Genomic DNA, 27,145 nt, shown 5'->3' on the forward strand with positions numbered 1-27,145 from the left:
AAACTTAAACAGGAGAAGTTTAGATTGGGTATAAGGTTCTCTACTGTTAGTGTGGTGAGGCACTGGAATGCGTTGCCCAGGGAAGCTGTGAATGCTCCATCCCTGGCAGTGTTCAAGGCCAGGTTGGACAGAGCCTTGGGTGATACGGTTTAGCGTGAGGTGTCCTTGCCCATGGCAGGGGGGTTGGAACTAGATGATCTTGAGGTCCTTTCCAACCAAACTATTCTATGATTCTAATAAGTGGAGTGTTTTAACTAAAATTAGTTTTTCTCTAACATGGAAATAAGCTAAAAGCAGTTTATTGGAGTGACTGCATTAGCTTCTAAGCTAGATTTTTAGAGTTTACTTTGATAACTAAGCAGAGTTTTCTGCCTGTTGTCGAGCTATTTTAGCACTAATAAAAGTAGTAGTAAAACATTTCCCATGGTGGTTTTGCATCAATAAAGGAATGAAAGTAATACTGTGCTTCAAAGACAACAGGCAAAAACGGATGCCTGCATGGGAAGAAGAACAGTGGGCATATCTGTAAGCCTGTTGTAAGAGTTTCTATTTTACAGATTCTGAAGGAACTCCACACTGGGTTTAGAGCCCATTTACCCCCAGAGGGCAATTTCTGCCATACCACAGCTGCTAAGTGTGACTCACTTGGTGGTTTACAGAGCTCAGAGTTTAATCCCACTTACCCAGTTTGTGGTTTATGTTTCCAAGCCCAACATGAAGAATCGTCTCTGTACTATTGAGAGTTGTTTTGTGCAGCTGCAGCAAGAAGGAAAGCTAAAATAAAGTGGGACATAATAACATATCATTTCAGTATCTATGTGCACTATATAAAGGTTTTTTTAAGGAACATCAGTATAATCAAAATGGCCATGAACTAAAGTTGGAAAGGTTCTGTATCAAGTTGATAGCACTTCATAGTTACCTTGTATTCCTGCAATTTTACTTAGGTTACAGCTACAGCCTGTATCAGGACAAAAAAGTCCTGCTTCATTTCTTTACAACTTTAACACAAAATACGTATTTTAGATGTACCCTGCTTCTGTAACCACAGAGGAGATGAAAAACAGGCAGCAAGAATGCTTTAACAATTTGGATGGTATTATCAGCTTGCTAACTCCTTAAATATATGTTTCTGGCAAAACTGATTACTTGTTTAGCTTTAACGAAATAAAGCAGTTTTGTGCAAAAATGTATCTTAATATCTATATGCGGATTTAGCTCATTAAAATACTTACCGCTAAGCAAAACCAGTAATAGATGCAAAGTCTCAACATGGTTCCTCCTTACCATGGGACAGAAGAGGTGAGAGTGAAATGTTATTAGATGTAATAGCAGTACATGTAACTTAATTCCACAAGGGTGAAGTGACAAATTTGTATACACAAAGTCCCCAAGAACAAACAGATGAACTGCAAATTGTTTTATTCAGGGATAGTGTACTTTGCAAACACAGAGTGCTTTACATACATTTCCATTTTTCTTTGCAGACAGCACTTAAAAGATTCTTTCCATTTTACAAAACAACACTGAACTGAAATGAAAGCATAAACATGTTCATGAAAATATATTGCAGAAATTAGAACAAGAACACCTTGGCCATTTTTCTCTTCTACTGGAACTGACCAAACCAATACTGGCAGCTTCCCAAAGCAGAAAGATGACTTAGTAGGATTATTATATTGAAATGCTGGTCTCTACAGAGGAGAAAGACTATCCTGCATGTGGGATGAAGTCTGGAAGATGTGAACTGATCTGTGCAGTTTATCTTCTTTTTTTGTTGCTAAAATGACAATAGGTTAGATTTCTAAAGGCTTTTGCAACCACAGAGGTTCAAAATACCATTTACTGAATCAAAATCAGCATTTAATAGGAATGTAGAGGTAAAACTGGAAACAAATTCAGGTTAAATTATTGCACTCAGAACAGTTTTACCTTTACCTGTGTCCAAGTAAATCTGTCACACTAAGTAAAATAAAAATACACTGAACTCCTCCAGTCACTATCCAGATCAGTGATTTGGGCCTTGGCTACACACTCCTTTGTGCAGGTGACTCCATGGGAAAGTGGCATTCCTCAGGTCCTGGACTGCAGAGGAAGCCGAAGGGCCAAATCTGTGAAGTGACTCATTTCAGGTTGTTTGCTTCGCTTCTTGATGTATTCTAGTGTTGTCACCTGGGTACAAAAGAAAGATATTTTGAGATTCTTAGTGTCTATGTCCTCAATTCACAGGCCATCACTCAATCTATGTGAAGGTGTTTTGAACAGACACTCATAATTCTTCCTAAATGTCACTGGCTACATGAGCACTTGCTTTTCTTGCTCCAGAGCTGCTTATCATGTATATCTTTCTTAAAAGCTCTAAAACACCCACTTTCCAAGCTTACACCATGCAGTTCCTTCCACTAATAAAAATGTTGTACTTCTCTTAAAGACTGAAAAAAGTTAAAGCACCCAACATTTGCACATTCCTTAATGTGTGAAATCATGTAAAAGTGCCAGAAAGATACAGACCACTTGAAGTAAGACAAGCTGCTTATTCCTTAAGAAGCATTTAAAAATAAGTGTGGTTTAAGCTGATTTATTTTTTAAGACAGCAACTTGTAAAATTATTGGCTTTATTCAAATAAAGAAATGTTACCTTTTCTCAAATGAGGAGGTCAAAAAGATCTTAAGAACTACAATTTCCCTGCATTACCCCTTTTTCTTACCATAGTACTGGTGTCAGCAAAGCCATGCTTCTGAGCAAGATTCCAGAGGTTGACTGAAAGCTGGTTTAGTTTGTTGTTTCGTAGATCCCCATGAGCTAGAATAGTGTTAAACAAATAGAGTGCCAACTGGCTCTGTCGCTTTAGGGTCTATAATAAAGAAAAAAAAAATCCTGTATTATCAGGCAGTCATCCCAAAATATCCAGCAAAGCCCCACCGTGTTCTCTGAACTCTGAGAAGTGCAAGGGGCACACACTCATTTTGTGAAACATAGCAATACACAAGTAAATGGGCACAGTTTTTCATGTCAAAACACAAGTAGTGATAATCACAAATCAGCCCAAGCTGCTGTAACTAAAATAATTACATCATACTCCTACATCTTGTCCCACTTTAGCACAGCATGTAGGTCTGACACGTTTTTAACTCAAAGGCTCCCTACACCTGCACAGAAATCACTGCCCACCAACCAGCCTTCAACTTACATCACCATAGCTATATATTTTTTAGAGAGACCTCTATCATCAATCTAGATGACTGCAACTTCAGGCCTTTTCCAGCAGTCTATTCTACTAAAGACAGTTTACCCTGTTCTTTCACTGAGACTTCGGTGATACCAACATATTTGTACCATATTTGCAGCTATTTTGCCAAGGAGGAACCTTAAGGAAGATCCCTGCTTCATGGTAATCTACCATAGAGGAGCACCATGCACTTCAGCCTCTGGTATTGGGGCACAGACAATCCTGCTCTAAGCTTACAGGTTGCTATCATGTTTATTTAGGATGAGTGGATTCTGCTTATTCCTTTAGAATAAATTGTAAAAGGCTAAAAAGATGAATTATTATTGGATGCATGTGAATGTAGTATCTGTTTATAGGGCTTTGCTGCAGTTATCCTTTGTTTTTTTGCTCGAGATGGACCACTAATAAAGGTATAGCTCCATCTTACACAGAAACCACAGCAGCAGAGTAGTACTTAAAACTGACAGCTGAGCAGCTCGATTAAGGAACTTAATACTTCACTTTAGCCCTCTCAGTTCAACACGTACTAGGTAGCTATCACATAGCATTCAGATGTGAAGTTACAGAAGACTGAAGCAGAGACTGGGATAAGAGGAGTGCAGCGATCTCTGCTTTGTGCACTCCTGAAATGATGCCAATGCAACCTTGCAGCCTCTGCCCCTTTCCCTAAGGGATCAAAAGTAAATTAATTTCCCTTCTCACTGCCAGCAAAAGAGAGGTCAGATGCTATTCATCAAAGAAAGGGCACACACTGAGCTATCAGTCCTCCAGACAAACATGGAAAACAAGAAAGGCACCATTAAAAACCTGGCTAGCTAGAAAAGAGAACACAGCATGGCCCAGACTAGAAACATCAGACTGCTACTGTATGTACGAGACACATGGAGTAAATTTGTGCACACAGAAAAGGTCTGGCACATCAGAAACCGTGCACACACACACACGCAGGCATATGCAATGCCCAGAGCTGCTCCAGGCCCAGGAAGTTCCCTAAGCACTAAACTAATTGCAAGAAGCTCCTGCGATGACAGCTGTTCCTGTAACAGTTATCTACATTAGCAATTTCCATCCCGGTATCTCCAAAACCTGTTCACAGGCTAAAACTACAACCATAATTTGGAGGGTTCAACATAACAGACAGAGAAATGCAATTGATCAGTCTAGTCCAGTACTAGTAACAAAAAAAGCAGAAATACAACTCAAAAAGATAATCAAATGGAAAGTGGTTATGTTTAAATGCTACTGTAGTATTTCTCTTGTAGGACTCCCATTATTCAGGGGAAAAACAGAAGGTACAGCCAGCTGGTCCATGTTTTACCACATTATTCACAAGGCATCCTGCCACATTAACATGTATTCTGGATTAATAAAATAACCTTTATTAACTATACATTTTTCCCCATTGACCACCTAATGCCTGTATGTCTTCTGCTGAATACAGACTTCAAAGAGGTACCTGGGAATTGCCTGGAGGTTTCCTCACAAGAAGTGGGACAATCAAATTATTGGGTAGAATGCAGAAGCAGCAGTACTCCGGTCTGAACATCAACAAACAAAGTTTTCCAGGCAGTACCAATGCAAATACAAAATCAGTTCTTTAAAAGAAGGATTATATTTTGACTAATTTAAAACATATATAAATCAGAAAGGATCATACTTCAAAAAGGTTCTGAAAACACATTAAAAAGCTGGAAGAATGAGATGCACAGTAACTCTCACTGTATCGGGGTAGGTGTCACAGGATGTTGGCATCTAGTCATCAGTAACAACATAGAGAGAAGAGAGAGGCAGGCTTGGGTATGCAGTAAATCCCACCACGCCTGAAAATAAACAAGTCAGAGAAAAGGCTTCACATGATGATGAACAGGAATGTTTGTGTACCATGGCACTGACCTCCAACCTGAGAGAGACACCTGTGCCAGCATACTGCCATGCCTGCTGACATACCTGAGATGGAAAAGTGGATGGCACTCCAATTCACAGGATGTCTTCACAGGCAGCAAGGAGAAAGCAACAGCTCAGCTATTTGGCAGCCAGAGACATCCTGGGACTAGCAATTCCCACATCAAAAGGAATTTCCAGCCTTCTAGGCAGCGTTGTTTTCCATAATTTTTGGTGATGACAGTGAAACAAAACACCTCATCCCAGAATGTGACTCCCCTGTGCCCAAGCCCCTCTACTGAAGTGCACAGCAATGCCAAAATTTCATGTAAACATTACAGAAAAAACAAGGCCCTTCCATACGAATGACTGTGTAACATATTTCACTGAATTCTGCCTAGCAATTAAAAGATTCATTCCTGTCTGTTAGTGACTTTTGCCAGACTTCGATGTCATAAGGATACCTTGAGCCTTCTGTTAGAAAAGCATCTGTGCATCCAGATACATTGCTCCTCTCTGAAGGTGCATCTAGCCTGCTGCAGCCCCCATGTAACAGGCTCTGATACTCCTTAACAGGCCATCTTTGGCAGCACAGAGCTCAGCATGGCCTGTAAAGCTCCTCCAAGGTACTAAATATATCAGTCTAGGCTGAGTCTCCATGCTGATACAACATCTGTTTGCTCATGTTACCTTAACTATCTAGCCTGAAACTAATTCCAGCACTACTGTGATGCTGGTCCTTATGTCCTTGTGATCCAAACCTACATATTCCTAAAGACAGCCATAACAGGCAGCCTTGTCTTTCCTTAAAAGCTCTCACGTTAAGCTCTTTGGGAACCTTTTAACATCTGTTTGCTCACTGGAAAGGATCATGAGCTGCATGGGGCAGATCATGTGCTCAACTCTCATTACACAACTGTCCTAACACAGGATAAATGAAGCACCCAGCACCACCAGCAGCTCATACAGGCTCATTTATAATAAAAGGAAATAATGATCTGAGAAAACACCAAGCACCAAGCTGCAGCTGGGAGCTCTTATACCACACAAGAGGACACATATCCCCTATTTCACCACTCCTCTAGCACACTGAGATGGACAGAAGAGAAAGAGCTTTCTCTTGGACACAATCCTTGAAACAGCAGTCCCGAACCTCCCTCTAAAGTACTCAATCTCAGTGACAGCTTCTGCTGGCTCAGGGTGCAGTAACACACCTCTAGTTAAGGCAGGTTGAGACACTTTATTTCTAGCTCAATACCGGCACCATGGCAGCTTCATCTCTATTTCAAAGTCCTTGATGTATTTTTAAAGCTTTTAATATTCATTGTGCTGCTCACATCAGTTTTATTTCCCTCGAAAATGAACCCAACAAAGAAGTGCTCCATGTAGAAATAACTTGTGGTTCATGGACAACCAGACTGTACTTTCCAAAACCATACTGAGTAATCCTGCTGTAGGCTGTTAGCAGAATCCTGATTTATGTATTTTGGTTTCCTCCATTTACCAAGTATGTAACAAACACGCAGAAACAATGTTCCCAATTAAACTTTCTCTAGTCTTTAAACTCCACCAGCATGCCAGAGGCAATGACGTAATAAAGGGATTAATCTGGGAGTTCAAACTCTCCAACTCTGAGACAAAGAAGTCGAGCTGACACACACTCACCACCTACAGTTCCTAACTGCAATGTACCTATCCTATTGCTGACCCATCAGCAGGCAAGCTGCAAGGTGCCAAATCAGGAACCTCCACCACCTGCAGTGTCTTCTGGAAACGGCAGCAGGTAAACCCTCTTGTCCCTCTCCTCCCAAAGCAGAATATGATCTTTAACCACCTTAGAAAACCTTGGCCAAGGACACAAAATTCTTGAGGATAGGCAATCTCTCTTCAATTTAAAACATACCCACACGCACAGAACTACGTCCAACTCTGCTTCTAGTTCAGTATTCAAACACATGAAATCAACTGAAGTTTTTATGAGTTTGTATAAAATTATCAATCAGATGTTTTGAAAGCAGAAGCCTCAAGAGTATATCCAGAAATTGCTTTTTATTGCTCCTTTTTTGATACTTACTGTAAAACGTCCAGTACCTATCACATGGTACATGGGAAGACTGCCATCCTAACATGACACTGCCAAGGACACACAAACATGTTCCAAATGTTTTGGATCAAAAGTCATGTTTGAATAAAACATACTCAATCTGGACATTTATCACTGAGTAGCAAGAGGCAAGGTATTTACACTCTGAAGAAACTGAAGCATAAGATCAGCTTTCCACCCACCCAAAGACAGAGGATTCACTGTTACATGCTCCTGTGACCAGAAACAGCTTGAAGTTTACAGAACTATCCAGAACAGAAAATATCCATTCCAACACTGTCACGTAACTGAAGCATTCTCCAATACTGTGAAAAGATCATGCTGTGTTAACGTAAGATGCACTGTTCTCTTCCAAATCGCCCTTTTGGTGAAAGCATTTTACTGTGAGTAAAATTTATCTTCCTTTATAGCTTTTAAAGGAAATGAACCAATAAAAAATGCAGAATCATCAGAGACTTGTTCATTTAAATGAGCAGCCAAGAAGATGAATAATAAAAGGTCACTGACACTGAAGCAATCCAAATACCACAGTGATTTTATGATTGGTTCTACTTTAGCAGAAATGGAGGTGTCTGACAATATTCTCGTTGCCTCCGTTCCCTCAGCAACAATAGCTTCCTCAAAAAGCTATTAATTCTTACAAACCAACTTTTATCTCAACCTCTCAAGGACTTTTACTCAATGAAGCAAAATAAATGCTCCCCCTTTGTAAACAAGGACCAACAGAGGAGTAAATCCAGGGCCACAGAGGCAAAGGCAGGTCAAGGACCTATATCTGTGCTGCTTAGCTTTAAATCCAGTTTTCTATGCAACAACTGCTTCAGTGAAATAACACAGGATCTCTACTCAAAGTACTAAGCTTGAAAGAAAAAAAAAAGAAAAAGCCTTTCAGAAAGCACAGATTTCAAGCTTTACAAACATTCCCACACACATACTCCATATAGGAGTCAGATGCAAAAAATCCTTAATATACAAGCCACAGGCCTGAAAATACTGTTAAAAATCCCTTCCCAATATCTGCTTGGATAATCTAAGCTGTGCAAGAGTGGTCGTTTTCTTCTGTTAGTGTTCTGAAAAAGAATTGCTATTCACTGTTGGTGATGTGTACAATGATGCAGAGTCATTTGAGCAAAGAGTTTATTCATCTTATGTCTACTATTGCTAAAGGAAGGATAGATAGGATAGCAAAAGTAGAGAAAAGACTAAACTTAGCATAGTGTCCTCCAAACAAAATTACATCAAATTAATCATCCCCTGCCATCCCATTTCACTCTACAAGACACAGGATTTCTATCAATACAGCAGTTTAGTAAGGGGTGTTTAGGAAGTTGTGGAGGGGTTCGATCTCAGGAACAGCAAGTTCTCATTATTTCAGTAATACTGAAAACTTCACTCACCTGCCCTTCACATAAAATCCATTACCCTGTATTTGATCCCTCAGAGCTGAACTCCAATCAAGAAATCCAATAAGCTGCCTAGAGTTTTCTGTATTCAATATTGAACAAATATGACCCTGCATTAAAAACAGGATAAAGCCAAAACATCTTTCCCCTCTCTGCACTTTTCTCCTGACTTCATCCTAGTGTATGGAACCCAAAACTTTTACAAGTTAAACGTGGTTGCCACTGTATTTTATCCACTAACAGACTAGTACTGTGTGCAGTTCTGGTGTCCTCAACATAAAAAGGACATGGAACTGTTGGAACAAGCTCAGAGGAGGGCCACAAGGATGATCAGGGGACTGGAGCACCTCCTGTATGAAGATAGGCTGAGAAAGTTGGGGCTGCTAAGCCTGGAGAAGAGAAGGCTGTGTGGAGACCTCATAGCAGCCTACTAGTATCTGAAGGGGGGCTACAGGGATGCTAGGGATGCTGAGGATGGACTATTCATTAGGGATTGTAGTGACTGGACAAGGGCTAACTGGTTCAAACTTTAACAGGGGAAGTTAAGATTGGATATAAGGAAGAAATGCTTTACTGTGAGGGTGGTGAGGCACTGGAATGGGTTGCTCAAGGAAGCTGTGAATGCGCCAGCCTTGGTGGTGTTCAAGGCCAGGTTGGACAGAGCCTGGGGAGACATGGTTTAGTGTGAGGTGTCCCTGTTCACAGCAGGGGGGTTGGAACTGGGTGATCTTAAGGTCCTTTCCAACCCTAACTATTCTATGATTCTATGAGTTCTTACTTTCCAATTACAAAATTGAGCATTTCGTGTTACTGTTAACTTAGCTGCTAAGAAAATATGGTTTATTTACAGAGAGAGAAAGTTGACAGCCATGAGTCAAAAACCAGGAAGGACAGATACAGAGCAGATTTTAGGCATAACTATATGGCAGCCAAAAGAGTGACTGTGGCACTCCAGTTCTTTTTCGGCCAATAATTACAATACCAGCATCATCCAGCTCATTATAGTCACTCTTATAAAAATAAAAGTTATCCCAGACTCAGTATCATATTTCCATAACCAAACTACACCAGGACTCAAGCCTGTTAATTTAAAACTAACTCTAAACCACAGAGCATCATGTTTCCATAATCAGACTACACCAGGGCTCAAGCTGGTTAATTTAAAGCCAACCTCACTATGCTGCTCTGCAATAATTATTCTAGGCACTGGAGGTGCACAATCAATACAACAGAGTAGCTTCTACTGTTTGTTGATTTGTTGTACTGTGCACAACATATGGCTAAGCAGGTAACTTTAGCCAGAATACTAGAAATGTATTACAATTGTTACATGATCTGTTTCACATCATTAGGTCTCTCCACCACAAGCCTGCCTACGTGACTGACACACCTTTTAACAAGTAAAATTACCTAATTTCCTCCTGTTGCAAGGTTTGTATATAACAAAGCCTGGCCATGAAGCTAGACCATTTATTGAACTCCAAAGTAATTTTGGTTTTGTACTGAATCGAGCTGAGTAAGAACATACCTCTTCTTTTCCAAGGGTTTTCAGATGATCCAGGATCTGTGCTATCACTGTTTCACACAGTTTATTAATTTCAGCCAGGAACTTGGAGTCTCCACCATACAGGGTATCATTAGAATCAACTGCAGAGATGAATTCAAGCTTAGGTTTGGCTAAAGAGCTATGCATTCATTTGCTACTGAAACCATCAGCTATTTATAGAATACCAGATTTGGAACTTATGAAATGACCCTTCTCCTCCATGAAACACAAACAGAACAATCTCATGTAAGTACCTACCACTATGTTACCTACTATCTCCTGATCTAAGGAACAAAACACTGAAAAGAATCTTCTAGGTTAAGGCCAGTCCTGTACTCCTGGATGCAGCCAGGTTCAAAAAACATCTGCTAGACTTAAATGCAAAGCAACATAGAGTGTTAATATTCACTTTTCCCACAGAGACATACTCCCTGTTTCCATCAGTTTAGAAGAGTATGGCTGTAATCTTCAATGGCAGCAGGGCTGGGCCAAACAGTTTACTTACTAAAACCAGCAAGATTTTCAAAGGAAACTGCCTTTTTAAACTAAAATAAAGCCTTGACTACCTCAAAGTTATGGATAGAAATTCAGGAAGTGTATTTTCAATTTCAAAGACCTTGAAGGATATTTTTTGGGGGTAAGGAGAGAGAGAGCTCCAAGTTTTTAGAGCTTATATAGTTATGATTTTAAACATGTGCTTTGGCTGAGTTTATTTGTTTTAGTAAGAAGCTGGTTACAAAAATTTGTAAGTTTAAGTGGTTTAAGTGTATTCTGGGTAAATCAGAGAGCACTCAAGATAAAAGGTGATCCCCTGTTCCCAAGCAAACTTCATTTTAAGAAGCTAAGGTACATGGGTCCACATAGGGAAAAAAAATCATCCAGCTACAGGGGAAAAATTAGTAATTTATATTTCCATGCTTCTTTTCCTTGAAATGTAATTAATTCAGATTTCTCATCTTGGGATTATGCAGCTGTTTTGGTCATATAAAACACTGAGTGAAAAAAAGGGCAGCTAAACCACATTTCCTTACAGAACCTGCAAAGTAGATTTACTACAGAGTACTTGTCCAACTGACAACTATTTTCTGTGCTGCTAACTGCAAGGGGTGTTTTGTCATGGTTGGTAACACTGACAGACTATCCGGCAGGAAAACTCCAGAATGTATTCCAGCCTGCCTCTTTGTGAAAGCCCTGTGCAACCAGAACAAAAAGCCAAACTAGCTTGGCCTCTCAGACTAACTAATCGTGTCAGTGTGCTTTAAAAGGCCTGATTAATACTCTACCTTAATTTAGTAACCTCTTTATGATCAGAAGGCAAACACTCAAATCTTAGAGCATATTACAAAATATTACAAGAAGACTACAGCTATTTTATAAAATGAATAATCTTCAGATTCTTTTTTTCTAGCTGTTCTGAAAATTTTTATAAGTTACCATCACAATTTCCAAAACTAAAAGCCTGCATTCAAAGCAGCAAATACACCCTTTAATAACAAAGAGTAGGAATTGCATGCTAAATTGGAGTCGTTAATAGATGTGAATGAAACACCAAAACCAGGTGTAAGTCAAGTTGACATTTTAGACTAAAAGAAAACCCTCCATACATATGAAGTTCTAATATTTACTTGAAAAATTCATAGTTCACCACCAGGAATAAACTATGTAAAACACTCTACACAGATCCACATTAAAGAACAGACTGTACATCTGTTCAGGAGTCACTCCTGTGATTACTTTAAGTTACAATATCTGGATCTGCATAGGAAAATAATCCATTCTATATTACTGACTAGCACTGATCTTCATTAACTAGGTAAGATGATAACAATACTACAAATTGCATGGTGGAACACAAGGATACAGAGCCACCCTTATTTATTACCTTTATCTACATGGTAGATATATACTTCTTGAGTCATCGCAGACAGCAGATGCAAAACATTAGTATAAATCCTGACTTTGTCATCACTGTTATCCTCCCAAGTGTAATCCTGGATCACATTTAGTAATCCTCGCACAAGAAACAACACTCCTTGTTCTGGATGGTCCTGTAGAAAAGAAAGATCAAGACAAGTCAAAAACAGCACCATAAGCACCCCAAAACCAAACCTGGATTATTTGCAGTAATTCAGGGGTTGAGTCATAATATTACCTCTATAAAAGCAAAAACCACAATATAATTAAAACTGACAACTACTTTTCTTAGTAAGTGCTTCCTGCAAATCCTTTTAGAAAATTGTTCCAGTTTCCTTCTAAAATGCCCATTTGACCCATAATCATAAACTTGATCTAAGGCAGGCTACATGGACAAACTTTGAAATGCTTTTTTCTAGTCATGGGGGAGTAGTACAAACTAACCGCCAGCTTCGTAACAGCTAAGCCCCTAAAATTAAGCACACCAGGTAGACTTTTTAATTTAAATAATGTCAGTAAGCTACAGAAACAAATATATTACTCATATAATTATGAGTTCCAGAAGAACACCTACACTGCAAAGTCAAAGCTACGGACAATCAACAATCTTTCATTATGAAAGGAATATAAAGACATCTGATTTACATAAGCTACGGGGTTTTGCAAGTAGTTTTAATACGGCACCCAGCTTATTGCAAGCTGATGGTGCAATGACACCAACACACAATAAAGACAAATCACAGTCCACTGGGGACACTTCCTTCTGATCATCTATCCTGTAAGGTAAGGAGAAAAAAAATTATGGTAGCTGATTTCTGAATTCTGGTATCTCATTGCAAGTTCCTCAGTACTGAATCCAAGAGGCAAATTCCTCCTTCAATCATCTGATCCAAGCCATTTCTCTGAGCAGCATCAAGTTCTGATATAGCCTTCCTTCAGAGGAAGGTCAGCAAAATACCTTGGCTGTGTAAGTCCTATCTCAGATCTTCCACACTAATTTACAATTTTTCCTCATCTTTCAGCTACAGCTGAAAATATAGGAAGGAAAATTACATCTATATGTCTAAACTTGGCAGCTGACTGAAAACTGGAAGGGTGCAAAATGGCAGCATTTTGTGAAAAATTCATCAGAAGAGGAAAATCAGGCAAAACCACATCTTTTTTTTTTTTCACTCAAAGGATTAGGCAGCCTGTAACAAAGTAACTGAAATTAACAGAAACTACAGCTGTATATTTTTCCCCTCCTCAGGTAACAGATTTTATGAGTGCTTAGCTAAAATACCACATTTCTGCAAGGATCTATTAAACCAGTAAATTATGCTTACACAATTAAATGATAGTGAGATTTCATAGAATCACAGAATAGTTTGGGGTGGAAAGGACCTTGAGATCATCCAGTTCCAACCCTGCCATGGCCAGGAACACCACACACTCAGCCATGTCACCCAAGGCTCTGTTCAACCTGGCCATGGAGCATTCACAACTTCCTTGAGCAACCCATTCCAATGCTTCACCACCCTCACAGTAAAGGATTTCTTCCTTATATCCAACCTAAACTTCCCCTGTTTAAGTTTTAACCCATTACCCCTTGTCCTATCACTACAGTCCCTAATGAAGAATCCCTCCCCAACATCCTTGTAGGCTCTCTTAAAATACTGGAAGGCTGCTATGAGGTCTATCCAAATCTAGTTAAGTGCAAGATGCTACTGAAACTGAGAGAGGCAATGCTGCTCTCCAGCTCCAATTATTCTGCCTCCCCATTTTGCACTTACGTGAGTGATTCTGCAGCCAATAAGCAAATGGGTTCAGCTTGCTCATGGAAAACCAAGCAATGCATCTCCACTCCCAAAATCCCATTGTACTCTAAATTTTTAAACAGGAAAGTCAAAATAGCCTATGTGCTATTCATAAACACATGACTTACCGGAACTACTAACAAGGTAGAAAAAAAATTACAAAGGAATTCCAGGAGGAAGGTATCAGAAGGTCGCATCTTTCCATCCACATTGATCATTTTTGGTACTTCAGGAACAAGGCTCACTGCAGCTTTGAAAAAAGCGTCAGCTACAAAATAAATATATAGTTGCTGTATTATTATTCCAGCTGTGGTGCCACAGTCATACCCCTGATCCAATGATTGCTTCAAGTTTGTTTGAAATAGAACACAGAAAATGAACCTATGCTTAACTGCAAAGAAACTCAAGACTCAGCAATCAATATCTGCTCTAATTTCAGTGATGCTGGCTTTTCAAAAGAAGTTGCCACTTCACTCAAGACTTGTGAAGTTATAATTCTCCTTTGCTTAACAGGAAGACACCAGTCTTTCAAATAGACTGCAAATATAATTAACAAGAAAAGCACACAATTCAAAACTGACTTATCTGACTAATGCTTACACCAGGAGAATGGGGAACCCAGAGGGGTGTGCAAGGGGAAGATCTTGCTATCTTGTTGGCAAATTCATTCACAAAAGGCTATTAAAGTTCTAAGAAAGTATGGGTGGCTTCACTTCTCTATTTACAGTTATTAACAGTAAAATACTGATATAGTACCAGAACCCAAAGTAACTTTGGATAAAATGATTCTCATCGCAATAGAGGAATTACAGAAACCATCCACCATTATGGCCTTGGCAAAATAGCTCTTAAGATGTTTTTCATAACTCTCTATTAAGTCTCTAATTCTACAAACCCCCTCAAACATGAGAACATCTGTTCCTCAGTTTATTAATATTCATAAATTAAACCCAGTATTTTCTCTCTCATCCTACACCTCCTCTATATGCTGAAAACTCCCCTAAAAGATTCTGACAGCAACACTGTTTTGCACTTCCTTGGCTACATTTCAAAATGTCCAAGCATCCTGATCCTGCTCCAGCTGTTTAGCTGTATACTTCAAAGCAACTGTCAGAATTAAAGCTGCATCTTTACTTTAAGCACAGAGATCGAAGCCATGAAACCAAATTTTAGCAAAGAATAAAAAAGAATTCCTGGTGAAAGCCAAGAGGTTTCCCATGGCTGAGATGGAGACACCACTGCCAGGCATGCATGGGCACTTCCAGGAGTGCAGCTTGCTCTGGAAAAATTCATTTGAGCACATGGGACTCCAAGCAAACTTGCTAAATATAGCTCCAACTGATATCTAATTCAAGCTCCTGAGGAATACCAGGGAAACATCTGCTTTGGAAAAACTGTAAATTTTCCTGACTCTTATTTCTTTTCAGCACACACGTGCTCAATCCCTTCTTAACTTTCCAGTGTTACAACACAGACCCCTTCAGTCAAACATCGTGCTTCTTTTATTCTGCACATTCGAGGTGAAAGAATGACTTATTTATTTCGAACATATAAGTCTGAACAGCCAACCTAAAGGAAGGCAAGTAATCTTGCTGAGCTTTATTAGAGGAAGGAAAGCAGCAGCTGACGTTCATTCTAGCACAAGTAAATGAATCGCTGTCACTTCCACAGTTGTCTCAGGAGAAAAAAAAGCACATGCCCTACATCACTTTATAATAAAAACATGTGACCAGACAAATGAAAAAATGTGTCTCAGAAAATAGTCTGCATTCCAAAGTACCCACATCTGTGCAGAGAATACCCATGCCTTCTGAAGTTATTTCACAGTGGGACAAGAAGGGTCTGTGCAGCAATCAGTCTCCATAATGAAAGAGAAGTACCTCACCTGCTCTCCCAGCAATCACAGTCCTAGACATTCTCGTCTAAACTTTAGCCACAGAACAAAACCAAACCCTGTAACTTCACTACAACTCACTGCAATTTGATTAAATTTACTCTTCCTTGACCTCCTGCAGTCACTGCAAATGAGAGATGCCTTCTCATGTGGTTGAGCACCTTCAGAGACACGAGCTCCCTCATTAGACATGCTAGTTACAGCAGCATGCCCAGCTCTGCAGGTGACTGCTGCCAGGAATGAGGAGAGAGCTGTCCACACCACAAACGGCTCACCAGGACCTATCCTCATTGCAACAAGCTCCTCTGTGCCTCCATCTTGGTCCTTCCTGACTATGACAGTCACAGAACTGCTGCCTCCCTTGCTATGACTCTTCATGGCTGCTGTCCTCTCACCACTACCACATGGTTGTGTTTACAGCCCCACATTACTGTTGCTGTCTCAGCACAACAGGGAGACTGTGGGGCTCTTGCCCCTACACTTTTGATTCTTCTTGCCTCATTCCTCCTGCCCCACACAACACAGCCAGGCAAGCCAAGAAAGCAATAGAGCATAGAAGCAGTTGGCTGCATTTTCTATTAAAGAAATGGTTATTTTACCTTGGTACATCCAGAAGTACCAGCAAAGGAGAATATGTTCATTTTGCTATGAGTTCAGCCAATCTGCGCTAACCACAAAATGGTTCTTACACTGGAACACTAAAAGCACATTTATCCAAGGTATATGTGCTTTGTGGGAAGCAAAAATAAATTCACATTAATGCAAAGGTTTTATGAGAGACTTTGCAGAAAACTGTCCCCCAAACACTAACCCCCTGTTCACTTTCAGAGGTGTCAGAGTATGCATCACATGTTCTGAGTTTGGAGAAAAAATTCACTAAATAGAATGTCACAGACATGCTCTTTTCCTAATAAGAATAAAATGAACATTGGTATTTAATTCTTAATTACCTTAATTATGAGGTTATGCTACGGTGCTTTCTCTATATCTTCTAATAGTCAATTTATAAAGCTATTGCCGTAGAGATGTTTCAAGAGAAAACCACATGCTTACTTTTCCTGGTTTAAGGAGCCACATGAAAAGTACCAAACCCCACAATGATGTTACATTCTTGATTAAAAAGAAATAGAAAAATATACACACAAGAAGACTTCTTCTGGTGAAGGAAGCTGTCCTCTTACCTGCCTAATGTATGACACTAGTTCTAAAGTGAGCCACTGTTAAGTTGGATAAGGGGACAGCAGCCTGCACATTAAAACAAATCATCATGATAAAGTCTTCCCAGACTGCTGTTAATATCTTGTGCAGTGCTCCGAACATGACATACTTCATGCTCTGCTAAATTTATCCTTCCACAGCAGCTCGTTCATTTTAGTTGACAATAATCCTATAAATCTTTCCCCCGAGCACACATGTTGACCTTCAGGCTACAAAAAATAAGTCTTGGATATCCAAGTCAGCACTTCCAGTAATACTGTCCTCTATGAAAAAGCAAGTGAAATTGGTGTTGAACATTTTGCTATTGTCAGTATTCATGATGGTGCATATACACACACATTTAATGATACATACACACAAATATGTGTACCTCCATATATTTCTATATATCGATCTTCCTACATATAAAATTTTAACTTACATCATATTTGCTTCATCTACTAGAATCAGGCAAAAAAACAAGGAGGAACAAAGCCATTAATAATGGGGAAAACAACTAAGCTCCTTAAGTCCAATTTCAAAGAGCAAAAAGGGAGTGAGTTTAACATACCTACACAAATTATTTTTAGTCATGGATACAATTACACAAGGCTAAGTACACCCAAAGGACAAGATCAGGACCCATATGCAGTGTTCTTTCTGCATTACACATCACCTTCATGCCCTACAACACTGTCAAGCCTATTTTAATACTCCGAAGATTTTGCTTCCACATACGACAGATGCTGGAAATATAATGCAGCCTTATACTCCAGTGCAAAAAAATAATGGGAAGCAAGTGTGTGGGGGTTTTGTTGCCTTTCTTTTTTTTGTCTGTTAAATAAAATAATGCATTAGTGTTTTTTCAACTAAGCATTGCAAACATTTGGAACTCCTCCTCCTCATCTTAGTGAAGCCACTATGAGAGTTTTGCCACATTGCTGAAATGTGTTTTTCCCCTTGGGCTATTGAACATTCTCCATCTTAGACTTCTCTACACATCACTTCCAATCCAGAAACTACAAAAAATTATTTGAAGTAACAAAGATAAAATTAATGGCTGCTGCATGGTGAACTGGAATGCACTATGTTAAATAATACTATTTCATACTAATTCATACTATGAATTAGCTGTAGATAAAAAGGTAATTATGTGGATGAAGCCTGTTAGTGCTAGTTAGAGGAATAGCTTGATTACAGATTGTTATAAGGCCTTAGTACTTCCAGACAAAGGCATACAGAGGCGTAAGTGGAGAAGATTTGTACAGGGAGATCGTGCAGTACGAGCAAGAACACTGGATACAAGGTATTTTATTCTTAAACTGTGATCAATAAACACAACAACACCACCACCCCCAAAAAAAGAAAATAAATCCAACAAACCCCCCAAAAATTCAGCCTGACTCTCTAAATTCCATGTAATCGCTAAAGACTGCGAGGTATTGTCAGCAGTCTATCAGTAATACTGTAAACTTCGAGATGATAAACTTAATAAAGTTGAATATTGTAGTTTCTCTTGGTTATTATGAAATGGGGGGGAAAAAAAATCTATCAAATGAGCAGACACTCTGAATGAGCAGATACAACACTGAAGTGTCAATAAGGTTTTTGGAGACAGAAATCATTCCTCAGAAAGTTTTCGAAAGAACCCACAAGTTTCTGTTTAAAGTGACTCACAGCCAATAGGAATACTCAGATTTTTAAAAAACTTTTAACAATGTTCCCCATACAAAAGGCTTTTAAAACAACTAAGCTGGCAAAAGATAGGGAGGAAAGTCCTCCTGAGGATGCATAACTTAATAGAGGATGAGGTGGAGGGGGAAAGGAGCAGGAGTAAGTTTTCCCAGTGGAGTGAAATGACTATTGTGTCCTTAAGGTTTGTCAGGGAAACGTGTCCTTACAATGAGCTGGGAGGGAACAATGTTTGCAGACTAGCCTGGAACGTGACTGCAAAGAATTGCAGATGGATCTCATGACTCTGAGCAATAAAACAGCAGATGAAATCTAATATTAGTTAGGCATACGGAGAAAGAAGCAGCCCTTGCAGTAACTATAGAAAGTTAAGCTCTAAATAGGCTATTTACACTCATGAAAGGTTTTGGAGTCGTTATAGATGGTTCCTTGAAAACTACATCCTAAACAGCTGTTGAAAAGGCAAGGCAATTATAAGAATCATTAGGACAGTAATGGAAAACTAAGGTGTCGCTGTATCATTTTTATAGCTGTTGTGCATTTATACCTGGGACATGGTCCCGATCTTCCCATTTCCAAAAGAATAAAAAGAAAATTAAAAAGGTCCTAATGCACGGAACCATCTCCTTATTACAAAAGACTTCACTGACTTGAATTCTTATCAACTTACCAACTCCATCATCTCATAAACAGCATGAAGAAAATGAACCAAGAATGACTGAATTTATCACAGTACCACTAGTAGCTGCTTGCACTGAAACACTCAATATTTAAACAGCATACAAAAATAAATCCCTAAGTAGTAGATTTACAAGTACTATGCAATCATAGAATTCACTGTCACAGGAAGTTACAAAGGGCAAAAAGTAAAACTTGGTTTAAAAAAATAAATTCCTAAGGATTGGTCCATCTCTTTTATTAAACACTCTCATCCTTGTGCAACCCTTGCTGAAGGATGTATTTAGACCACCCACAGCTGAAAGCTAGGAAGCATCATTCTACATTATTTATTGTTAGGGTGGTGAGGTGATGGAATGGGTTGCCCATGGAGGTTGTGAATGCTCCATCTCTGGCAGTGTTCAAGACCAGGTTGGATGAAGCCTTGGGTGACATGGTTTAGTGTGAGGTGGCCCTGCCCATGGCAGGGGGTTGGAACTAGATGATCTTAAGGTCCTTTCCAACTCTAACTATTCTATGATTCTATGATTGTTTCTCATATGTTCCCTTGGTAGATGCTACTAGACATCTTCAAAAATAGGTCATGGGCTAGAGAGTCTTGAAGAGCTGACAAACTGCTATGAAATGCTAGTCTGAAAAGCGTAGAGAGACAGAGATGCCCTCTCTGGAAAAGCTATTGGCTGGGATAAAGAGAGGAACAAGAAACAGCTTGGTGAATGGGAGAAGTTTCCAGCTGTGGAAATTCCAGGTAAAAGTCATAATTTTGTCCAAATAAAGCAACATTTAGTATTACTAGTGAGGAAAACTGTATCTTGTCACTTTCTCCCGAAGCTACTTTGCTGCCTTCAAGGAAAACAGTATTTAAGAAGATAACAAAGACATCATACCATGGACAGCATACACTGATATTGCCAGAAAATCCTGAGCCAAGAACCACCAAAACCATTTGCTAAACAAAATAAAGATCTGTGTTTGTTGATTTTGGGGGACGAAGTCTACCTGTTTTTATGAAGTTTTATGCTTGACAATATCCCAGTGAAATTAGTCACAGAGAATCAGCCGAATTACTTTATTCACTCAACATGTTACTTGTGAAGCAAGGCAAGGATTTCATGGCCTTTAAAATGGAAATGTTGCTCAACACACATTACCAGAAAGTTACATCATCTCTACCCACCTGCTGAATGCTGTGACCAGCAATTAAAAAAATCATGCTGTTCTCTGACAGGCAAAAGCAGCATTTCAGCAGGGAAGAAATATATGCAATTAAAATAATACCTTTAGGTCTCTTCCAACCTGGTTGATTCTATGATTGTACCTGAAAAATTCAGGAAAGTGGTAACAGAGCATGTATTTAATCTGAGTTTAGCCCAAGCATTTCCTATGACAGAAAGCATGACTGATGAGAATTTAGTATTTTATGTTGGCACCATGCAGCGTTCTGTGGCTCAGATTGAAAAAAAGAAAAGCATATCTCTGTAAGATCTAGCATCTTCCTATCTTCCCTTCTAGACTGGGCTCTTAATAGGCTCACCAGAGGTACAAACTGAGCATCCAGGACAGAATCACTTTAAACATATTGAACATAATTACAGATTCAATTTATTTGAAGTGCTTCTTGGGAGCTGGAAACAGTAGTCATAGTATCCCAGACTGGTTTGGGTTGGAAGGGACCTTAAAGACTATCTAGTTCTAGCCCCCTGCCATGGGCAGGGACACCTTCCACCAGATCAGGTTGCTCCAAGCCCCGTCCAACCTGGCCTTGAACATTGTCAGGGATGGGGCAGCCACAGCTTCTCTGGGCAACCTGTGCCAGGGCCTCACCACCCTCATGGGGAAGAACTTCCTCCTAATATTTAATCCAAATCTACCCTCCTGCAGTTTAAAGGGTGTCATGATTAATACATGCTGAACAGCATGCCTGGACAGACATCTGTCAGTGTATTAATACTGGACTTTTCAGGAGCCTATGAATTCATTTTTTCTGACACAATTTCATCATATTAAAGAAAATCTATTCCAAGAAAAATTACAATTACAGTTTGCTAATACTGAAGTTTTTAGGTGAGTTCAAACAAGCACCACACAGTCACTTTGATTAACAGTGTGGCAAATCCCAGCAGGCAATACTCCGATTTGACAAAGGAAATTGGAACAGCGAGACACTAGGAATGATGGTTACTACTGCTACCCCTTGGGATTGGGAACAACACAAAACCCAAACTCCTCCACACAGGCAGATTAGCTGCGGCTCTACAGTTGTTGGTAATATCTCAGTGCAATTCTCAGACTGTCAAACTTTAGTTACTGCTATGACCTGCACAGCCATTTTATAAAACAGCAATATTTCAAATTCCCCTTATCTACCTTAATAGGCACCATAACTCCTTTTTCAAGTTAGATACATTGGCAATTTAGAGAAATCTTCCTACTACCCATTACCAGAGAAGTCTATTCAGTGAAATTCAATTTCACAGAAAATTCAAATTCACAGAAAAGAGCAGCTTGAATTTTAAAGACAAATTGCAGGCACATGTACACACATACATACTTCAGTGGTGACTGAGCTATCAGATCAGGTACATTACCTTTCAGTTTTATTTCTCTTCCCAATTCTAGACTGATTAAACTAATTCCAATCAGCATAAAATAAAGGTTATATACAAGGCACAATTTCACTTCATAGCCTACTGCTATCATTAATTACACACTATTAAAACTTCACATCACGCTGCATTAGTTCTTCCAGATCAGTGTCTAATTGCCATCAGTTAACACAGTTAACTGACTGGATTTAAAGTTGCTGTTATGAATTAATCAGTACTTATACAAATGAAATGCATTACAGATTAAACTGTGTTAAAAGCAACTTTCAAGGACATGTTATCTGACTACAATACATCAGAATCTGCAAAAACAATTCACAAAAAATGCCCCAAGACTGGTGTCACTGTTCCCTAACAGGTTAACACATTCTAAATTACTCATGCAAGTGGCATGTCTCTGACTACAAATTATACCTGAAATAGCTTTCCTAAGGAAGCAGAAAAGTGTGTAACAATAAAACCTTGGTAAACCAAGTGAGCTACTGAACACCAGCTTTGCATATGCTTCATTTCAACAAAAACTGAGATGGACCAAATGCTCCTCCCTCTAGACTGTGGGTCTAAAATTCAGGAGAGAGTAGCTAGTAGATATGTATTTTAGAGATTGAGTTCACAATATTTTGCATATACCTGTTACCTTAAAAGATTTTAGAATGCGGATCCTACTCATTGTTGAGTGAGTGCACTGTACTCACATGTCAAACTCTCACACTGAAAAATGCGGACAACTGTCAGAGCCTCTCTCAGAGAAGACCTGGATCACAAACATGGTGGGAAGGCAGTTTATAAATTTAAAGATTATTAAATCACAGAGTTGGTTCTAACATGGGCAGGACATAGACCTCGAAGACTGAACACTGCAGAAAAACTGCTTTGGATTTGCTTCTAACTAGAGATACACCTCAACAGAGCAAAAATAACAAAAATTGATACAGATGATAAAGTAAGCTGATCAATTAAACAAACACAAGGAAGAAAAAGTGAGTCCATTTTTGGGAAACTCTGTTATCTACAAAGAAACTGCACAGTACTAATCATACAACAACAGACTTTGCAGATCTTTCATTTGCACAACATACTTGGACAAAACAGACAGCTTTATTCTAAATCCCTCTGCTTTGCTACATGAGCAGTGTCAGATTCAAAACAAAGAAACACAACAGTCACCCTGTACTAAAAAGTCTTTATCAGCATCCTAAGTCAGCTTGTTTGTGCAGCTGGAACTTACTGGTAAATGCAGGGCTTGGAAAACAAGCTCTTGTGAAGAAGCAGACAGCTAAAACAAAGAATTAATAGCCACAACAAAAGATGTTGCAAAGTAATCCAATTTATTACTCTCACAGCTCCACTGAAAACATGTATATGAAAAGCATTTACCATTAAAAAGCAGACATTTAAAGTCAGTATTAAAACTGTGAAACAAAGTAGAATGACTTCACTTCTAAAAAAAGAAAAAATAAAATACTACAAACCGTTAAAAGTTTGAAAAGACTTTCAGAATGGGTAACAGGTTCCATCTGTGATATGAATAGGCATAAGATGGCATTGAATGGTGATGCAGGCTTAATACTCATTCTGGTGCCAGAGGAGCTCCAGTTGTTTCCTCAAATCACTTCTTGCCAGAATGTCCAATTACTTAAAGACTGAGCTAAAGGATGCTTACAAACTGTACTCAGGCCCTGGTTCAATAAATATTTCAGATCAAAACTAGAAAATACATTTTTCATCCTTCATATTATTTGGTATCACTCCATTGCTTCACTTTGATGCAGAGGCGTATTTCTTAGCTAAACATTTTTCACACACGTGCTTTGGTAGCAAGTTTCTAGCATCAGTGATCTAAGTTTTAATTCTTTTCCAGCTTGTTGCAGGATTTTGTCAGCTTGTAAACTACTACACAGACAAACTAGTTTCTTTTCCCCCAGTTATAATAAAGCATGTAATTTGTGACTAGAGTGCTTGCATACTTACGCAAGAGGAAAATAAAACATTCCATACTTTGCATAATTTCCAAGTAATTTAGGACAACCTCCCTCATAGCCATGACTATGTCATGCAGACTCAGATATCTGTCTTGTTTGTTTAGATCACAGGATGCGTTAGAACTGAAGAGTTGCTTTATGTGACAAGTTTTCACTGTAACAGTGCTTGAAATGGGGCTGTATTTTAATTACATCATAAATATTCTTATACAACTTATGATTTCAACCAAATTATTATTCATAGATAGAAATACTTCTGAAATAATAGAACCTTTAAATAGACAAATTTCTGCCTTACCTTGTGAAAGGCACTGATTTGCCAGAGCAACCTGTCCAGAGTGCAGATACAGATTAAGGCGTATGAAGATACCACTCAGAGATGGAATTGTAATGAAGCAGAAGGCAACACAAGCCTAAAGCAGATTAAAAAAGGAAACTGAAGAAAATTCCTATCTCAGAGTTACAGCATTCATTACTGATTTTATGCACCATTAGGAAATAAAATCTGTAAATCGGTTTTGGGAAAGACTTTCCGTAAAAAGAAAATAATATGTGAAGTCCAAAATCAGAACTTCATATTTCTCATTATTTCAATAAGTATAACAATATTTATTACTATTAATTATTGTTATTATAAGTACATTAGCTCAAAACTTATATTCTATGACTCCAGCTCAGAGTCCCTCTCTCCTCAGGTAACCAGCTTGCAGCTCAAGACCAAAATCTAAGTAGGAAAGCAGGGACAATCCACATCACTGTGTGCATCTGGGAAGAAGCAGATCCAGTATAGCATGCTGCAGCTTTAAACCTACTGGAACAGGCCAAATACCTAGATTGAGCAAATAGCTCCCAGGCATACAGAAATTGAGCCATGCCACCCTCACTATCCTTTGTTCAAGGACATCAATGCTCAGGTACCATGAACAAAAATCCATTCTTTAATACCAACATAAGTAAACACCTTCCAGCACACGAAGATGAAGACATCTTAGTTGCTACATTTCAGGTAAGAAGAGGGGAACACAAGCAACTTGCACAGCTTGTTTATGGTTCAAAGCTCATTTGATCATATCTGTATAGGCTCAGAGGCACTACAGCTGAAAACAGCACTTTATTTGAAATTCAAATACTGGTTTCAGCATATCAGCACTGATATTATGAGACAGTTTAAACATATTCTTTTCTCCCTATCTCCCATTCTTGCTGCAACTGTTACACAGAAATTATGTACTTGGTTTCATACCTAGTTTGAAAAGTTGAACTTTCTAGAATTCACATGAACACCCCTCCAATGGACCGTCCCTTGGAGAGGGAGTCAGTCTTGCTGTTCTTTTTTAACACAAAGCTGCTATATTAGATGCTTTTGGGCTTTTTTTTCTAAAATGGCAGCATTTGCTTTAGAGAGTAAAGATCAATGGTAACAGGAGAAAACAGGACTATGAACAGTGTAAAAATTACTACCACATTGGTTTTGCGAAAGCTATAAACTTAGGTGGCAGCAGATAGTATTATCTGCTACGGCAGCAGGCTCAAAGTTTGTTACAGTCAGACCTACCCTGACAAACGCTGCAGTCTTTCTGGAATGGTTTCCTTTCATCACCTTTCTTGTTTCCATTGCCAGCTGGTTCACAGACTACACATAAAAAACAAAAGCAAATCATTAAGGAAAAATACACAGATTTATTAGGTCAGCAGCAAGTAACAAACTGCATGTTTTACTGCACGCATTTAGAGAACAGAAACTGTCAAAAGGGACCCTGATACGTTGTGCTCTCACTGTATTACTTAGTTTTTACTTGGATAATTTTAGCGATTGTGCCTTAAGGCAAATATGATTCTGAAGGTTTGTGAAGGGAGACTTGCTGATTTATTCAGGCTTTAGGTCCTCCCTTGTTTCCCAGCTATAAGGTTGTCATCACCTCCTCCCTGGCGGAAAAAACATGATTTCTAGTTTATTAAAAAAAATACCAAACAACAAACCCAACCACAAAATAATAAAAGGATTTAAGAGAAGATACAATGGAATCAGATGCAACTAATGCTCACCTGACATGTGACTGAATACAGAAAAGAGATTAACCTTCCCCATCACAGCAGGACTCTGCTTGTATCTGCAGCCAGACATAGTCTAATCTCTCCTAGATGGAGGATTATAGAAGATAGAACCAAAATTCTGACTGCATAAAAGTACCATTTATTTTGTAAGACACGAAATCTCTAGCAAGATAGCCAGTTTTCTGTGTTGCAATGATACCATGCATGCCTGTCAAGCAAGAGCTTCACAGAGTTAGTGATAACATGAGAGACAAGATCAAAGTCTACTTTAAAAACACCTGATAAAAAGACTTCAGATTTACTCTGACATAGACCAATAATCTGGACAGGGAATGGGAGAATGGCAAATATATACCCACTTGTTAAGATAATGGAGATAAACTGAAGCTTACATGAATCAACTGGACTAGAACAGGCTCCAAATTGCAAAACATTGACCTGGCTTCAACATAGAAACTCAGCTGTTGTTCAAAATCACGGCCAAATGAAACCTATAAAAGACAAAAACTCATAGTTTTTACCATTGTAGGCCATTGACTTTAAGAAACAAACAAAAAAATGCATACAGACAAACCGCAGATATTCAAAAGTCAAAATCCCTATATAGTGGGGTAAGAAAAACCCACCGCTAACAAAAAAATAGCACCTGGGGAATCTGTGTCCTTTTAACTGTATGATTTCCAATACCAAACCTTCAGGGAAACTTGAAGGTTTTGCTGGGTTTTTTTGTCCATACTCCATAGGATCTCCTACTTCACAGATCGAGAATTTATCAATAAAACAAAATCTAAATCCTAGATTTGTGAAGTCCTTTCAAAAGTAGCAGAACTCTCAATTCTTCACAGAACAGGGATAAACACTTGTAATAGTTCATACTTAAATGCAAAACAAAACAAAACAAAAAAGCTTTTTACTGTTAGGGTGGTGAGGCACTGGAATGGGTTGCCCAGGGAGGTTGTGAATGCTTCATCCCTGGCGGTGCTCGAGGCCAGGTTGGACAGAGCCTTGGGTGACATGGTGTAGTGTGAGGTGTCCCTGCCCATGGAGGGGGGGTTGGAACTTGAAGATCTTAAGGTCCTTTCCAACCCAAACCATTCTATGATTCTAAAACCCCAAACAACAGAAAAACAGAAACAGGTCAGTGAATCTGTACTCAGATTCCTGTGA

The 27,145-nt window shown here is 39.0% G+C and overlaps 1 protein-coding gene across 1 annotated transcript in view; it reads right to left on the reverse strand.

Annotated features, from left to right (window-relative positions):
• Positions 1-1,405: 1,405 nt before the first annotated feature.
• VPS35L (VPS35 endosomal protein sorting factor like) overlaps positions 1,406-27,145 on the reverse strand; it is a 55,328-nt gene continuing 29,588 nt past the window's right edge. Inside the window, exons 24-31 of the mRNA XM_013127564.3 lie at positions 26,371-26,469; positions 25,479-25,556; positions 24,222-24,336; positions 14,003-14,142; positions 12,047-12,212; positions 10,147-10,265; positions 2,709-2,855; positions 1,406-2,172 (exon numbers count right to left, since the gene is read on the reverse strand). Of these exons, the coding sequence (XP_012983018.2) occupies positions 2,074-2,172; positions 2,709-2,855; positions 10,147-10,265; positions 12,047-12,212; positions 14,003-14,142; positions 24,222-24,336; positions 25,479-25,556; positions 26,371-26,469 (963 nt within the window). The 3' untranslated portion in view covers positions 1,406-2,073. The remainder of the gene's footprint in view (positions 2,173-2,708; positions 2,856-10,146; positions 10,266-12,046; positions 12,213-14,002; positions 14,143-24,221; positions 24,337-25,478; positions 25,557-26,370; positions 26,470-27,145) is intronic.

The sequence above is a fragment of the Melopsittacus undulatus genome, chromosome 8 (genome assembly GCF_012275295.1).
Source record: "Melopsittacus undulatus isolate bMelUnd1 chromosome 8, bMelUnd1.mat.Z, whole genome shotgun sequence".
NCBI lineage: Eukaryota > Metazoa > Chordata > Aves > Psittaciformes > Psittaculidae > Melopsittacus > Melopsittacus undulatus.